This window comes from Drosophila busckii, chromosome 3R, assembly GCF_011750605.1.
Source record: "Drosophila busckii strain San Diego stock center, stock number 13000-0081.31 chromosome 3R, ASM1175060v1, whole genome shotgun sequence".
Lineage (NCBI taxonomy): Eukaryota > Metazoa > Arthropoda > Insecta > Diptera > Drosophilidae > Drosophila > Drosophila busckii.
The window spans coordinates 12,407,219-12,421,590 of NC_046607.1; the positions used below are offsets into that span (position 1 = coordinate 12,407,219).

Genomic DNA, 14,372 nt, shown 5'->3' on the forward strand with positions numbered 1-14,372 from the left:
TTTTAGAAATTCATGTATTCACAGCCGGCGCTGCAGACACTGGGGCAATAAAAGGCGAGCCATAAAACCTAATGAGACAGAAAAAGAAAAAGTCGTCACTTTTGTCAGCTCATGCCACGCCCACGCCCAGCCAAGGTTTCAGCTTAATAAAATACGTGTGCATATGTTGTCGAAAATCTGCGCAAGAAATCGGGCAAGGCTATAAAATGCCGGCGATCGTCGACTACCTATAATACAAATGGCATAAAATTTACACAAATTGTTGTTCTTGTTGTCGTTATAGCCAGCAGACTGATTGTTATTGATTTTGTTGTTGCTGTGCATAGCTAAACAAATGCGCAAGGAATGCGATACAGGCAGCTGATTTATGCGTTGATAATAAAACGAAATTGTTGCGCATACGCCGCGTGCGATGCAAAGAAAACTTTTATACACACAAGTGTACATATGAATTCATTGTCAGTCAGACAATACTACAATACATGTCACTGGGCATTAAATTACTAACAAACATTGAAATTCCAAGTACACTTAACATGGAGACGGACACCAATAGCAGCCAAAAGGAAATGGAAACGCTGGACAGCTCGTTCTTCGATACGCTCTGGCCGCTGATACTGAACGAGAACAAGTGTTATCTGGAGAGCGAGTCAACAGACTACTTCAGGCCACGCCAGCAGTTCAAGCAGCTCTATTGGCACACGCTGCTGTCCAAGGTGGGCTACATGGGCTATGAGCAGCCGCATGATCTGCGCTGCTGTGGCGCCGCCAGGCTTGAGGCTGCTGCAGAGCTGCAGGCCGAAAAGGATGCCAATGAGCTGGCGCTGCAGCAGACACTCGGCACTGCCATGCTGGCTGACTATAACAAGTGCGGCTCGCAGGGCATACGCCGTGTGGACCAGGAGGTGGAGCTGCTTACCATGCAGCAGCAGCAGCGTCAAAAGCTCGCCTATGACTTTGCCAATCGCAAGTTTCCTTGGACCATGCAGACGCCCAGCCATGAGCTGGGCTTCCAGCTGACGCCAGAGCTCACGCGCTGCCTGTCGCCAGAGGAACGCGAATTGCTGGAGAGCATACACGCCTACGAATGCAAGCTCATGCTCATCGATGCCAGCAACGATGTTTGCGTGGACGACTTCAAGCGCTGGATCAAATTTCGACCTTATGTGCAGATTCTGGTTACGGTGCGCTGTCCACGTGTGCAGCGCCACTTGCAGCTGCTGGGCGTGTTTCATACGCTGCTGGTGGAGGAGAACATAGAGCACACTTGGCACGAGGAGTTGCATTACCAGCTGCGCAGCGGCTTGAGGGAGGCCCAGCGGCTGGGACTCTTGGAGAACTGCGCTCAAGCTTTTGTCTTTGTATTTTCGCGCTATCGCAACACTTGTACTTGCGATACGTATAAAATATTGCGGCGCACATAAAGTATGTTAATTACATATTGTTAACATTCGTTGACTTCCATTAAATTCAAAAGCAGGCACATTTTTGTTTTCGCTTTCGTTCAGAAACTCATCATGGCCCATTGATGTTTGTGCCAATTAGCGTCGAGCTTCAAGTTCAACATGCAACATGCACTTCCTGCTGCCACACGGCATGGATATTGAATGTCTCAATAGGCATTGCTGGCAGCAATCTTTAGCTTTCATGGCTGCCAGCAACATTGACGACCATTAGCCCTAAAAAGTTGCTCATAAGTTGGCGCATATTTCATTCATTTATTTATTTGACCAAAAGCGAAATGAAATTTACGCCAAATCCCAACAAATTACCACAAAAGCTTTGCAAACTTGAACTGATTATAAAAGTTGTTGTGCACAGCTCAAGCAATGAGAGAAAACAAGTATGCAGTCGATTTTTCGATACACTTGGCATATTGGAACTTAAATATATTCGAAGCTGTTTGATAAGACTTAAATGATTTAAGGCTTGTCAACTAATGTGTTAACTAAATAACTATTATATATATAGTAGTAGCAGTAGCAACTAACTTTAGCTTTTATAGCCGCTGAGCTGTTGCTGCAGACCCACAGATTGACAAGACTCAATCCGACTCAGTTTGGTTTGGTTTACTATGAATATAGCCATAATGCTGATTCATGATACCCTCTTGCAATTTTGATAAAAATATAAAAAGTGTATAAAAATGCGAGAGAGAGAGCTAAGAAGTCCTGCAAGCCATAACAACAATGGTAGCGCGAACAGCAGCAGCAGCAGCAACAACAGCCAGTCGAAAGTTGAGTTTAGGTTTAGGTGCGTTGTTGTTAAAAGTTTTTGCAGACGCGTTTGCTACTTAAACAAGCTCAAACACCGTAATTTTCAATATATTTGCATACAAATTTGTGCATACGTATATAAGTACGCCGTTATTATATTAAAAGTTGCCCTTGTTGTGTGATAAGATCTTTAACTTTTTCAAGCAATGTACACACAAACGGGAGGGCAGAAGCTGTGTGGGCTCTCAGTATCTTTTTGCAAATGCCAAAAACTGTGCTCAGCGATAAGAATGAGAATGAGATTGAGTTCGAGAATGTGAGAAGATGCAAGTGGCGGCGAGGCAGCTTAACTCGTTGGACGTGCGAGAGTAAACCAGTTTGAGAAGCAGAGAAACATTTTCATTTATGAATCGCAAACTCAATCAAAACATAAACAAAGCGATGCCGTCAGCTAATTGTAGCTCAAGTGTGTACAAAGCACGTTTTATGTCCGCAAGAATTTACAATATATTAAATTAATATACACAGCAATTGCTAAAATAATGCTAGCCCGACTAGCTCGTTGGGCAAAGCCCGCTCCAGAGCGGGAGCGGGTGCGGGAGCGCTGAAAGAGCAAGAATTGCGCTCTTAAACGCGGGGATTCTCCAGCCAGCCAGCGTCAGAAATATTTGCGTTGACTATAGCAATTGATTAGCTATCGGTTCGATCAGTACGCGCTGAGACTTGCAATCAACAGCAGTTCGCATGGCGCGTTCAATACTCGAGTTAGCTCTAACGCTGCTAGGCCTTTGTTTAAGCGTAGCTTCGGCACAGCGCTTGCCGTTCAATGGCTGTGATTCAGTCTTTCACTACCAGCGCTGGAATGAGCAGTGGATTGGACATGTGAAGCCCCAACAGGATGGCCTAAGGAATGTGCACTGGAAGCTTATCTTCTCACAGCATGGCGTAAATGAGGTAAAGCAAGCAGAGCGAGTGATAATGAGAGATCATTTAATTTGATATGTATTCCATAGGCGGGCGATATTAGTTCGCTGATGCCCTATCCCAATAAGGAGACAGCTCTGCAACGCATGCAGGATGGCGGGCGTGGCGAGATCTATGTGCGCTTCGACAATTATCACAGTGAGCTGCCCAAGATAGTGCGCATCGAGCTCAATGGCCAGCTGCTGTGCAATGCGGAAGAGTGTAAGTAATCAACTGAATGATTGAATATTATTTGTGATTGCTAATTGCACTGGAATTACGTTTGAGCATTTGTTTAAGCAAGCGCAGCGAACTTCAACAGAACTTGGTTAGCAATCTTTTGGAGTTAGAGTTGAATGAACTTTATATAGCTGCTATTAATTAAAACTAAATGTGAGCATTGCAACGCAAATGAAAGATCTTTTTAATGAAAGCATTTGCTTTTTAATTTTTATTCAAATAGCTAGCTAGAGAGTAGAGTGAGTCATCAGCTATTTTTTTCATTTAGAATTTATTGTTTATTTATAGATGGTGCGCCTTCTACAACGAAAACGCGAGAGCTAAGCATGTCCGTATCAGGCAGCTCCACTAGACAGCAGCCAATGCCAGCGCTGCAAGCGTCGTCCTCCATAAGTTTGGTAAACAGACCGCCCGAAAAGAAACCAGCAGCAGCTGCAACAAGCCACAAGCGCTGCAACGATGTCTTTGAGTACAGACTGGACGGTGATCATTGGATTGGGCTTGTAACGCCACCAGAGGCAGGACTTACAGACATAAGCTGGACTGTAAAATTCAGCGCTCGTGGCGTTGATAAGGTAAACGCTTCAGCTTCAGCTACACTTCATTTACTAACAGCATTGTTCACAGCCTGGCAAAACGAGCGCCTTCTCGGCATATCCCAACAAACAGGCTGCATTTGAGGTCATGCGTAATGGCGGACGTCCCCAAAGCTATTTGCGCTTTGATGACTACGTGGGCGAGGTGCCCAGACTCAGTCAGGTCGAGCTTAATGGCAAGATCTTATGCAGTTATGTTGAGTGTGAGTCATTCGCTATGAATATATAAAAACCCAGTTAGCTAATATATTATGCATGCAGATGATGCGCCCTCAACAACAAGCACGCGTCAGTATCAAATAGCGCTGGGCAGCTCCGGCACTCAGGTGCAGTCACAGACGCGACCAGAGACAACAACAAGAGCACCAGTTGTCATCAGTCAAAGAAAGCCCAGTAATGCCAACAATCCGTTCCTTAGCGGACTGATCACCACTACGAAACGCCCAGAGCGTGTGACGTTTACGCAACAAACGTCTGGCTTGGAGCAGTGCGGCCAGGAGGGTCTTGTGGGTCTGCAGGTGGGCGGCGAGACGGTGCCGCGCGGACGCTTTCCTTGGCTGGCGGCGCTCTACTATGACAGCAATCCGGATGCGCTTAAGGTGGATTTGGTCTACAAGTGCGTCACTACGCTGGTCTCGGCACGCACAGTGATGACTGCAGCGCATTGCATCTACGGCGTGCTGCCGAATGATCTGCGCGTCTATGTGGGCCGCCACGATGTCACGCTGCATCCTGAGCAGCATGCCACATTGATGCTGGTGCAGAGCGTGCATACGCAGCCGGACTTTGTGGGCAATCTGGTGCCAGACTCGGATGTGGGGCTGCTGGTGCTCACCGAGCGTGTGCAGTACTCCATCTATGTGCGTCCCATTTGCATGTGGAGCAGCAGCAGCAGCGTGAGCATTGGTGACAGCGAGCAGACTGCCGTTGCCGGCTGGGGCACTGATGCCACATTCAAGCCCACGCGCTATCCGGTCACCGTCAATGTGCGTCCAGTTTCTAGGGAGGAGTGTCTGCGTGAAATGATAACAGCGCGTGACTTCTTAACGCCGCGCACCATCTGCGCTGGCAATGATCAAGGACATGGTCCTTGTCTGGGCGACTCTGGCGGCGGTTTGATGGTGCTGCGTAACAATCGCTGGTTTCTGCGCGGCATTGTGTCGGTGGCGCAGCGCGCGGGCTTGGGTTGCGATCTGTCGCGCTATGTCATCTACTGCGATGTGGCCAGGCATTTGAGCTGGATTGAGCGCACAATTGTGAGCTGAGTGAATATAGAATAAATAATTAGCTAAATGCTGCCTAACAATTGTCTGACTCAAGCGGGCGGGTAGCGTGGTGAGGGGGGGCGTGGCTATTGCACTCAACACATTGTGGAATTTCCAGTTTACTTAGCATAAGCAGCCAACAACAGCCAACTGCCAACAGTTACGAGAGCCGCCAGTTGTGGCCAGACGCTTGACTCGTAACAAAGCTTTGATTAGAGATGTGCCAACTTGGATTGCTGCTGCTCTTGGCGCTGGCGTTGCTGCCTAGCAATGCGCAACAGTTGCCGGAAAATGCGTGTACGCAATATTTTCAATATGTGTCCACTGGTGTGGGCGTATATCAAGGCGAGTTGACGCTTGCCTTGCGCAGAGGTCACAATCGCATCGATGTGCGCTTCTCTCAGCGCAATTCGCAACCCGTAAGCAACAACAATAACGAACTGCACGAACTGCTTTTAACGCTACCGCATTCCATTTATACATAGCCATTAGCAGTGGACTCGCTGCTGCCCTATCCTGATGACCAGACAGTGCGCAGAGATCCTGCTAATGCCAAGTTTCGCTTGAAACTTTTGCCTGACGCTGTTACGGGCTTGTTGCCCAAGCTGACGCGCTTGGCGTATAACGAGCAGACGCTTTGCGCGCAGAGCGAGTGTGAGTAAGCAATACACTGCTAGAAATAACTGTGCTCATTGCTCATTTGTAATATTTATAGATAGTTCGCCCAGCAGCTACTTTAATCGCTTCTATGAAATCGGCATTAGCTTTACACAGCCGCCGCCATTTTGGATGCCTGCAGCTCCGCCAGTGATAAGTCCAATTGCAACTGTTGACCAAGCTGTTGAGGTGAAAACCATTAGCGGTTCCACCCTTGAGTTGCTGCCAAAAGAAATTCATGACGGTTTTGACATCCCGAGCTGGTTCAAGCAAGACTCACAGACGACTGCGCCCGCATTCTTTTGGCCCACGCCCACGTCGCCAACAAGCACCGCTATAACCGCTGTTTCTCCCACTGCCATAGCCAGCACAGCAGCTACAGCTGCTCCACGCATGTTTAATTTCGGTGGCAGCAACACTTTGTTCTGCGGCATGGAGGGCCGCGCAACGCCGTTTATACAAAAAGGTCGCGAATATCCGCGTGGCACGTATCCTTGGCTTTCGGCCATTTACCACAAGGAATCCTTTGCGCTGGCATTCAAGTGCGGCGGCTCTCTAGTCTCGGCCAGCATGGTGATCACTGCTGCGCATTGCGTCTACAAAATGCATGAAGATCGCATTGTAGTTGGGCTGGGACGTCACGACTTGGATAATTACAGAGAGGAGGGCGCAGAGATTTGTGACGTGCTGCGCATCAATATACATCCGGACTACTCCTCACGCCTGCAGTCGCAGCCAGATGCAGACATAGCGCTGCTCAAGCTGCAGACAACAGTCAGGTAAGCGGTAGCAATTAATTGAGTATTTGATATTAAACAAGCGCTCGTTTGGCAGCTTCAATGACATCATCAGTCCCATTTGCCTGTGGCAGCAAACGGAGGGAACAACAATCAGCACGGCAACGATTGCAGGCTGGGGCACAGATGAGGACGGCAATGCCATGACGCGCTATCCACGTGTAGTGGACGCCAAGATCGCCAGCGAGGCGGAGTGCGCACGCAAGTGGAAGGTGCAGAAGGTGCTGGAGCGCACGCTCTGTGCCGGCAATCTGGACGGCTCCGGGCCGTGCCTGGGCGACTCTGGCGGTGGCCTCATGGTCAAGCATAACAATCGCTGGCTGCTACGTGGCATTGTCTCCCTGGGCGAGCGCAGCGCTGTCTCCCGCTGCAATCTGAATCAATATGTGCTATATTGTGATCTATCGAAGCATACGACTTGGATTCAAAACAATCTAAGTTAGGATATATATATAAAAGTATATTCATATTGTAAAGCAATTATTCATATTCAATTGAGACAACCAAATAAATCACATTAATTTTACAGTTTACTAACAAATAATTTTATTAGAATTTAATACACTTGATCGGTTTTGTAATTATAGAAAAGGTATTCATGAAATTGTGCAAGCAAAAGGCCAAAAGTATTTTGACAAAATCTGTTGCAAAAATTTCTAAATTATTTATATTGTTTAGCTCAGCTTTTAAAAATATATGCACTATATACTAAGTCACAGATACTATCATAACTATTGTAGCTTAAAAATTCGAAAAAGTTCGGTTTAGTTGTTGATTAGGCCTATAAGCGCTAGAGCTAGTTGCTTCTATTATCAACGAAGATCGCTTAATTTAAAGCAAAGTGTATTACAAAGTTGTCTGTATCCAAATTTAATGTGTGTTTATTTTAATAAATTATTTATTTATATTTTCTTCATATATAATTATGCACTTTGCATTTGAATTCGCGTGCCAAATCGAAGTCAGCATGATATACTTAATATGATCTGCAGCAGGTTTGAGCTGAGAGCTGCGAGCTGCGAGTGGAAACAGTTTCACACTCTGCCATCAATAATAACTGAGCTGAGATTAAGATTGAGATCGCTCGCTTGATCATTCAACGTTCGCAGCTCAGTGCGCGTGGTTCGCTTGTTATTTTTTTTCTATTCTATTATTGTTGCTATTCCAACAAATAGACGCTCGTTAGCGGCGAGTGTATTGTTTGAGCTGAGTTTGCACTTGAATTTGTTGCTATTGTTGTGTGTGTGTGTGTGAAATGGCAAGTGCAGTGGTGCTGTTGCTTATCTGCTGGCTGCTGCAGTTTATTGCGCCACATGCGGCACAGTATGCGCCGCCGATTGCGTGTCCCGAGTATTTCGAGTATCTGCTGTTCAATCAGCAGTTCATAGGTCACATCTCAGTGCGTCATGATCCGCAGCTGCAGAACAACGATCTGTATGTGGAGTTTTCACAGCGCGGCGCTTACGAATGGGTGAGTGGACAAAAGGAAAAGCAGCAGCTGGCAGTTTTCCCTGCGCCAGCTTATCACACATGTCATTGATTGTTGTGCGTTTTCCCGCCGTCAGTGCAAATCAAAACAAATGCTGTATATATTAAGTTTGCGATTCATAATTGATTAGAGCAGACAGAGAGAGAGAGAGAGAGAGCGAAGAGCAGAGCAGCTATAAATAGCTTTAAAGAGAAATGTAAACGCTGCTGCTCTTGAGTTGCCGATTTAAAAATAACAACAAAAAAACAAAAACTCAACCAGTTTTAACACAAACTTCTTAATTTTTTTTTTAAGTTTCTTTGTGCTGGGCTTGGCCTGCGGTTTTACCATGTCAATTGTACATCCCCACTTGGAATTAACGCTTAATAATCTTTTTTATTTTTTAGAGCTATGTGGGCAGCCTAACACTGCTAGACGATCAGGAGACAACAAAAACGAATTTAGCTAATGGCTGGCCCATCAATTACAGAGTGGACTTTCCCATACCCAACAGCCCGCCCAAGTTGACGCTCATACGTCTCAACAGCAATGTGCTCTGCAGCTCAGGGCAGTGTAAGTTAGTCACAGCTTGCTGCTGTTTACTTTGCTAATCTCTCTGCTTTCAAATAGATGCCAGACCACGCACTTCCATCGCGCTAATGCACTCGCTGCATTCCACAGTGCCGCTTAGCTTTGTGCGGCCACGCCCACAGTTTGTAGAGCAGCCCATATATAATGTAAGCGTACCCGACTTTAGAGCGCCCATTGAGCAAAGTGATGTTGGCAGTCGCGTGCAGCCACGCCCACAGACTGTAGAGCAGCCACGCCCACGCCCACAGCCACAACCACGTCCGGAGCCTCCAGTGCAGCAGTCAGCGCGCAATCCGCAGCAGCTGAGCGCTATATGTGGACGCGAGCGCGCAGTAACAACGCCGCTTATATTCCAGGGCAAGCCGCTGGAGCGTGGGCAGCTGCCCTGGCTGGTGGGTCTATTTGAGCGCGACCAGGACAGCGCTCAGCTTACTTTCTTCTGCGGCGGCACGCTGCTCTCTGCCTCGACGGTGCTCTCGGCAGCGCATTGCTTTCGCTTTCCTGGTCGTGACTTGCCTGCAAGTCGCACTGTCGTCTCGCTGGGACGCAATACCTTGGATCTCATATCAGATGGCCAGCTGAGCGATGTCTCCCAGCTGCTCATACACGAGCAGTACAAGCCGGTGGAGTATACGCAAGCAGATCTGATGCTCATTAGACTGGCAGCGCCTGTGATGTAAGTAAAGCTTAAAGCAACAATTGACTCCATGTGCTAATAATGATTTGCTTAGCTTTGATGACTACATTGTGCCCATTTGCCTGTGGAGCGAGCAGCTGCCGCTGCAGCTGCCTTCGGGCTACAAGAGCTATGTGGCCGGCTGGGGCGCCGATGAGCTGGGCAATGTCAATACGCGCGTCTCCAAAATTACCGACACTGACATTGTCACCGAATCCAATTGCCTGCGTGAGCTGCCCGCGCGTCTGGTGCAGGCCAACACTATTTGCGCCAATAAAGCGGGCGCTGGTCCTTGTGCCAGCGATGGCGGCGGTGGTTTGATGCTGCACGAACAGAATCTTTGGATTCTGCGTGGCGTAATCTCGGGCGGACAGCGCAAGGACAATACCTGTGATCTCTCCAAGCCTGCTGTCTACACGGACGTGGCCAAGCACATAAGCTGGGTGCGCCAGAATATGTGGAACTAACTAAACTAAGACTATTAGTTGTAGTCAACAAGCTTCCTGTCATTAATTTATTAATAATTATATAATAAACAAATGCACTGCTCGGCAGATTCACGGGCTTGATCACATACGTCATCAGCGGGTAATTCATATGCTAATTGCCTACAGCTCTGGCAATGTCGCCAAACCCGAGCGTGAAGAGCACGCTCTGAGCTCAGACATCTCCGCTCAGCTGTTAATGAGCGCCAGATCAGGTTTTCGACGCAGCTGAGCTGATTGATACACATCGATTGGCAGTCAGCTCTTAGCACTTGCTGCTTGCGGTTCGTTTACTCTCTACGTCTCTCGTATTAATGGCGCAGCTACTCGTCTTGCTCGCTTTGTTGTTGGCTAACTCCGTCTGGGCACAGCAGGTGCCGCACATAGCCTGTCCACAGTACTTTGAGTACTTTACCTATAACCAGCAGTTCGTGGGCCGCATCTCAGTGCGTCATGATCCCAATTATGAAACCAATACACTCAATGCTGAGTTCTCGCAGCGCGGCAGTCTCGGCTCGGTAAGTGTGTGAATGCAAAGTGTGTACCGTTATCGCTTCTTTGGCCTTAGCTGCTGATTAGCTGCGTGATTTCCCAGCTCTTAGTTAACAAAAATGTTGATCAAACTGCGCAAAGCTTTTAATACCAATATAGAAATTAGTTATGTATATATAAATGCATCCATGCTAGGTTTATAATATATAGTATTTTAGTAAAGAATGTAATACTAGTCGTATACGAGATGTGTTCAAGCAATAGCGCGCATTCGTTAATTCTTTTGTTTTAAAATTTCCATTGCTTAAATATTTGTTATTTTTATTTTGTGTATTTCATTGTTTACTTTGTCATTGACAGCCAACAAGATAAGACTTGTTATTGATTGTTCTTCGAATTTCGTTTTGAATAGAAATCAAGTTACAAAGAGACTTCAGATTTTGGGAAGCTCCCAATACGCTTGAAAGGCCAACAGCTGATCGATAAGCCAGCCACATTCGCGACTTTAGTAATTTGTGATTTAGCCATTTGAAAATGCGTATACGATCCATGAGCTCAACTCTGTTGAATTAATTTAACCTTTAAATTCAAACGACAGACAACAAAATTCTAAAAAAAAAAAGAGTATAATAATTGATTGACATTTCTAATAATTTAACTCTCTTAATTTGCTGAACACACCTCGCACTTGTAGAGAATTCTACTGTGCAAGTGCTACGCAGCTCTTGATTTTTAAGCTACAGTTCCGCAAGCTGCGCGACCGGTTTATTAACATTTGTTTGGTTGCTATAAAGCTTGTTTATTTTCTTTTGTTGTTGCTTATTGTTGTTACAAGCTAAACAAATGTTGATTTTATCACATTGATTTACAGCAAATTTGATGTAATTTTTAAATTTAACTATTTGCCTGTTTAATTAATTAATTTTATTGGTATTCTTTGCAGAGCTATGTAGGCAGCCTCAAGCTGTGGGCGGATGGAGATCAGCAGAAGTTAACAATACGCAATCTGCGCGATGGAAATCCCATAGCATACCGTGTGGACTTTCCCACGCCCGGCGTGCTGCCCAAGCTGACGCTGCTCATGCTCAACGACCAAGTGCTGTGTCGCTCTACGCCATGTAAGCATGAGACGCTATGCTTTGAACTGGTACTAAGATTTATTTATTTTGCAGATCCACCCAGCAGCACGACGCTTTCCCTGACGCACTCGCTGCGCTCAACGTCGGTGCCGCTTTTCAGCTTTGGTGGCAGCCCACAGCAGACGGAGTTCTTTAGGCCACAAGAGCGGCCACAACAGCGTCCACAACAGCGTCCACAACAGCGACCACAGCAGGTACAGCGTCCAGTTTGGCCAGACCCAGCGGAAAACATAATTCCAACTCAGGAGCTCAATTCTTCATTCGTGCCCACAAGAACAGTCAGCGCTACACCACAACCACAGCCAAGGCCACAGCCGCAGCCACAGCCAACTCCAAGGCCACAGCCAAGTGCACGGCCACAGTCGCTGGATGAGCTTAATGGCATCTGTGGACGCGAGAAGGCGGTCAGTTCACCGCTTATATTCTTTGGCGCGGATGTGGCGCGTGGTCAGCTGCCTTGGATGGTGGCGCTGTTCGAGCGCACAGAAAGAGGCGTTGCCTTCTTCTGTGGCGGCACACTCGTCTCCTCATCCACCGTGCTGACTGCTGCTCACTGCTTTCGCTATGGCAGTCGCGATTTGCCTGCAAGTCGCGCAGCTGTGTCGCTGGGACGCAACACGTTGGATCTGGTGTCGCAAGGTTTGCTGAGTGAGGTGTCGGCGGTGATAATACACGATCAATATACGCCGGACAACTATACGGATGCGGATATAGCGCTGGTGCGGCTCGCAACGCCCGTGCGGTAAGTGCTGAGCAGCAAGCGCAGTTGCCTTGGAATTACTTTGATTTACTTGCTTGCAGCTTTGGTGACTATATCAAGCCCATTTGCTTGTGGAACGAGAATTATTTGCTGCAGCTGCCGTCGGGGCACAAGTCTTATGTAGCCGGCTGGGGCGCCGACGAGCTGGGCAATGCGAATACGCGCGTGGCCAAAATGACAGACACGGATATTGTCACGGAGGCGGATTGCCTGCGTGGTCTGTTGTCCGCCGAAAGCGGCAGTCGCGTTACATCGCGCACTATTTGCGCCAGCAACAAACAGGGCGCAGGTCCTTGCAGCGGCGACTCGGGTGGCGGACTGATGCTGCAGGAACATGATAAGTGGCTGCTGCGTGGCGTTGTATCCGCCGGACAGCGCTTGGCTAATCGTTGCGATCTGACGCAGCCTGTGATCTACACCGATTTGGCGAAGCACATTGACTGGCTACGCGGCAACATTTGGCTGTGAGCTGCCAGTTCAGCGGTCGTCGTGTCGTCTCGTGCCATTTGTGATAAGATGAAAGCGCTTGCGTGTGTTTGTGTGTGTGCCAAAATAAACGCTAGCCTACTTAGCTTAGTTGAAATTGAAAAATTACTCTGCAATTGCAATTTGTCCAAGCCGGGCAATTGGCTTGATTATAATATGTGAGCGGCTTGGGCGCAGTAATTGCCGCTAATAAAACGCGCCACAGTACAACAGGTGCTTGGGTTAAGCGAAGAGAGCGCGCTCACGCTGACGCTCTTAAGCACAGAGAGCGCTCTCGCTCGCTCTGACATGCGCTGCGCATATTGTTCGCCTGTGCTGTGGTTATCCTGTTGAATCGTTGGCAGGCTTCGCAGTTAGTCGCGTATGAAAACGCTTTAAATTTGTTGCATACTGTGCGGCACTGGCAAATGAACGCACGGCAAATGTGCACGGCGCGTCTCAGCCCCGCTGCTCGGCCCCAGCTCGCTCGCTCGTGCGTGTCTTTCAACGGACAGTCAACGTTCAGCCTTCAAATCGCACGGTTCGGCGCCACAAGCAGCTCCAGCAGCAGCGGCACATAGAACAAATCGTGATTGTGTGTGTGTGTGTATCTGTGTTGATCTTGTAACTTTAAGTGCTTTTAAAGAAATAAATAATGTAACAATTAATTGCTCAATTTGAAACTGTGCTACAAATTTAGTATTCGATTCACATAAATAACTTCATTGCTCAATTGCAACTGTGCAAATAGCAAAACCAAGTTGGCTGCAATTTTATAATTTTGTTGATTGCAGCTAGGCGTGGTTGAAGCCCCATGGTTTATCGTCATGCCCCATGCATTTGCTAAACTGTTATTTACACACACACACACATGAGCACACACACATGGTTAGCAGTAGTTGGCAGGCAGGCAGTAATGTCTTGACCAAGTAGTGCTAACAAATAATAAATGACTGTGTGCCGACTGTTGCACACGAAAAATGATTGTTGAAAATATGCAATTTCCGTTTGGGAAATGTGGCATGTGGCATGACGATGCAGCCAGCTAGACTTGGGTCAAGCTTTGTCTTTAACTAGAGTTTGTATTTGTGTGTGTGTCTTTTAGCAGGCGCAGCAATGCATTCGAAATATGTATGAACAGCAAAGTGCAGTTCAAGCAACGATTGCTAATCGACTGAAAATGTGCAATAATAATAGCTAGACAGAGAGAGTGCGAGAGAGGATTAACTAAACAACTAATGCAAAATGCCACGCCACAGTTGCCTGGCAAATTGTTCTTCATTCTGAGTTTGTAGAACGTGTGTGCATAGACAGGCAGCAATTGCCAGCAATACGGTCGAGTTATTGTTTCCCAAAATCCTGTGCCCTCTGCCCTCACTTCATTTAACAGCCCCCCCGCACCGCTGACCCGTTAGCAACATGACGAATGGCATGAGTGCGGCAACAGCGATTGCTGCATTGGCCGCAGCAGCTGCGGCAGCAACAACAGCAGCAGCAGCCTCCATGCATGGCAACAACAGCATCAGCATCAGCAGCAGCAGCAACACCAGCAGCAGCAGCAT

The 14,372-nt window shown here is 47.4% G+C and overlaps 5 protein-coding genes across 6 annotated transcripts; all 5 read left to right on the top strand.

Moving 5' to 3' along the window:
* Positions 1-471: 471 nt before the first annotated feature.
* LOC108602445 lies at positions 472-1,477 on the top strand. Its single transcript, XM_017990567.1, has one exon. The coding sequence runs from the start codon at positions 483-485 to the stop codon at positions 1,422-1,424; it is 942 nt and encodes a 313-aa protein (XP_017846056.1). The 5' UTR covers positions 472-482; the 3' UTR covers positions 1,425-1,477.
* Positions 1,478-2,937: 1,460 nt separating this feature from the next.
* On the top strand, positions 2,938-5,321 carry LOC108601868 (CG9631). The gene is made up of 5 exons (XM_017989826.1): positions 2,938-3,170; positions 3,230-3,401; positions 3,708-3,994; positions 4,047-4,218; positions 4,277-5,321. The coding sequence occupies exons 1-5, from the start codon at positions 2,961-2,963 to the stop codon at positions 5,278-5,280; spliced, it is 1,845 nt and encodes a 614-aa protein (XP_017845315.1). The 5' UTR covers positions 2,938-2,960; the 3' UTR covers positions 5,281-5,321.
* Positions 5,322-5,485: 164 nt separating this feature from the next.
* Positions 5,486-7,216, top strand: LOC108602243 (serine protease gd). 2 transcript variants are annotated; one of them, XM_017990292.1, is made up of 4 exons: positions 5,486-5,699; positions 5,766-5,934; positions 5,996-6,716; positions 6,772-7,216. In XM_017990292.1, the coding sequence occupies exons 1-4, from the start codon at positions 5,499-5,501 to the stop codon at positions 7,175-7,177; spliced, it is 1,497 nt and encodes a 498-aa protein (XP_017845781.1). In that variant the 5' UTR covers positions 5,486-5,498; the 3' UTR covers positions 7,178-7,216. The 2 variants fall into 2 exon arrangements, with proteins under 2 accessions (XP_017845781.1, XP_017845782.1); XM_017990293.1 differs by lacking the exon at positions 5,486-5,699 and having other exon boundaries at positions 5,907-5,934; positions 6,000-6,716; positions 6,772-7,212.
* Positions 7,217-7,848: 632 nt separating this feature from the next.
* On the top strand, positions 7,849-10,045 carry LOC108602141 (serine protease gd). The gene is made up of 4 exons (XM_017990172.1): positions 7,849-8,205; positions 8,610-8,775; positions 8,833-9,469; positions 9,525-10,045. The coding sequence occupies exons 1-4, from the start codon at positions 7,990-7,992 to the stop codon at positions 9,934-9,936; spliced, it is 1,431 nt and encodes a 476-aa protein (XP_017845661.1). The 5' UTR covers positions 7,849-7,989; the 3' UTR covers positions 9,937-10,045.
* Positions 10,046-10,221: 176 nt separating this feature from the next.
* LOC108601757 (serine protease 42) lies at positions 10,222-12,936 on the top strand. The gene is made up of 4 exons (XM_017989681.1): positions 10,222-10,472; positions 11,390-11,564; positions 11,619-12,327; positions 12,387-12,936. Exons 1-4 carry the CDS (start codon positions 10,269-10,271, stop codon positions 12,811-12,813), a joined length of 1,515 nt encoding a protein of 504 aa, XP_017845170.1. The 5' UTR covers positions 10,222-10,268; the 3' UTR covers positions 12,814-12,936.
* Positions 12,937-14,372: the final 1,436 nt, after the last annotated feature.

Bases quoted from the DNA above. Each gene is read 5' to 3' on its own strand.
- LOC108602445 (XM_017990567.1), top strand. From the start codon at position 483: ATGTCACTGGGCATTAAATTACTAACAAACATTGAAATTCCAAGTACA.
- LOC108601868 (XM_017989826.1), top strand. From the start codon at position 2,961: ATGGCGCGTTCAATACTCGAGTTAGCTCTAACGCTGCTAGGCCTTTGT. The intron at 3,171-3,229 runs GTAAAGCAAGCA...TGTATTCCATAG, and splicing joins CACAGCATGGCGTAAATGAG to GCGGGCGATATTAGTTCGCT. The intron at 4,219-4,276 runs GTGAGTCATTCG...TTATGCATGCAG, and splicing joins CTTATGCAGTTATGTTGAGT to ATGATGCGCCCTCAACAACA.
- LOC108602243 (XM_017990292.1), top strand. From the start codon at position 5,499: ATGTGCCAACTTGGATTGCTGCTGCTCTTGGCGCTGGCGTTGCTGCCT. The intron at 5,935-5,995 runs GTGAGTAAGCAA...TAATATTTATAG, and splicing joins GCTTTGCGCGCAGAGCGAGT to ATAGTTCGCCCAGCAGCTAC. The intron at 6,717-6,771 runs GTAAGCGGTAGC...CTCGTTTGGCAG, and splicing joins AAGCTGCAGACAACAGTCAG to CTTCAATGACATCATCAGTC.
- LOC108602141 (XM_017990172.1), top strand. From the start codon at position 7,990: ATGGCAAGTGCAGTGGTGCTGTTGCTTATCTGCTGGCTGCTGCAGTTT. The intron at 8,776-8,832 runs GTAAGTTAGTCA...GCTTTCAAATAG, and splicing joins GCTCTGCAGCTCAGGGCAGT to ATGCCAGACCACGCACTTCC. The intron at 9,470-9,524 runs GTAAGTAAAGCT...TGATTTGCTTAG, and splicing joins AGACTGGCAGCGCCTGTGAT to CTTTGATGACTACATTGTGC.
- LOC108601757 (XM_017989681.1), top strand. From the start codon at position 10,269: ATGGCGCAGCTACTCGTCTTGCTCGCTTTGTTGTTGGCTAACTCCGTC. The intron at 10,473-11,389 runs GTAAGTGTGTGA...TATTCTTTGCAG, and splicing joins AGCGCGGCAGTCTCGGCTCG to AGCTATGTAGGCAGCCTCAA. The intron at 11,565-11,618 runs GTAAGCATGAGA...TTTATTTTGCAG, and splicing joins GCTGTGTCGCTCTACGCCAT to ATCCACCCAGCAGCACGACG.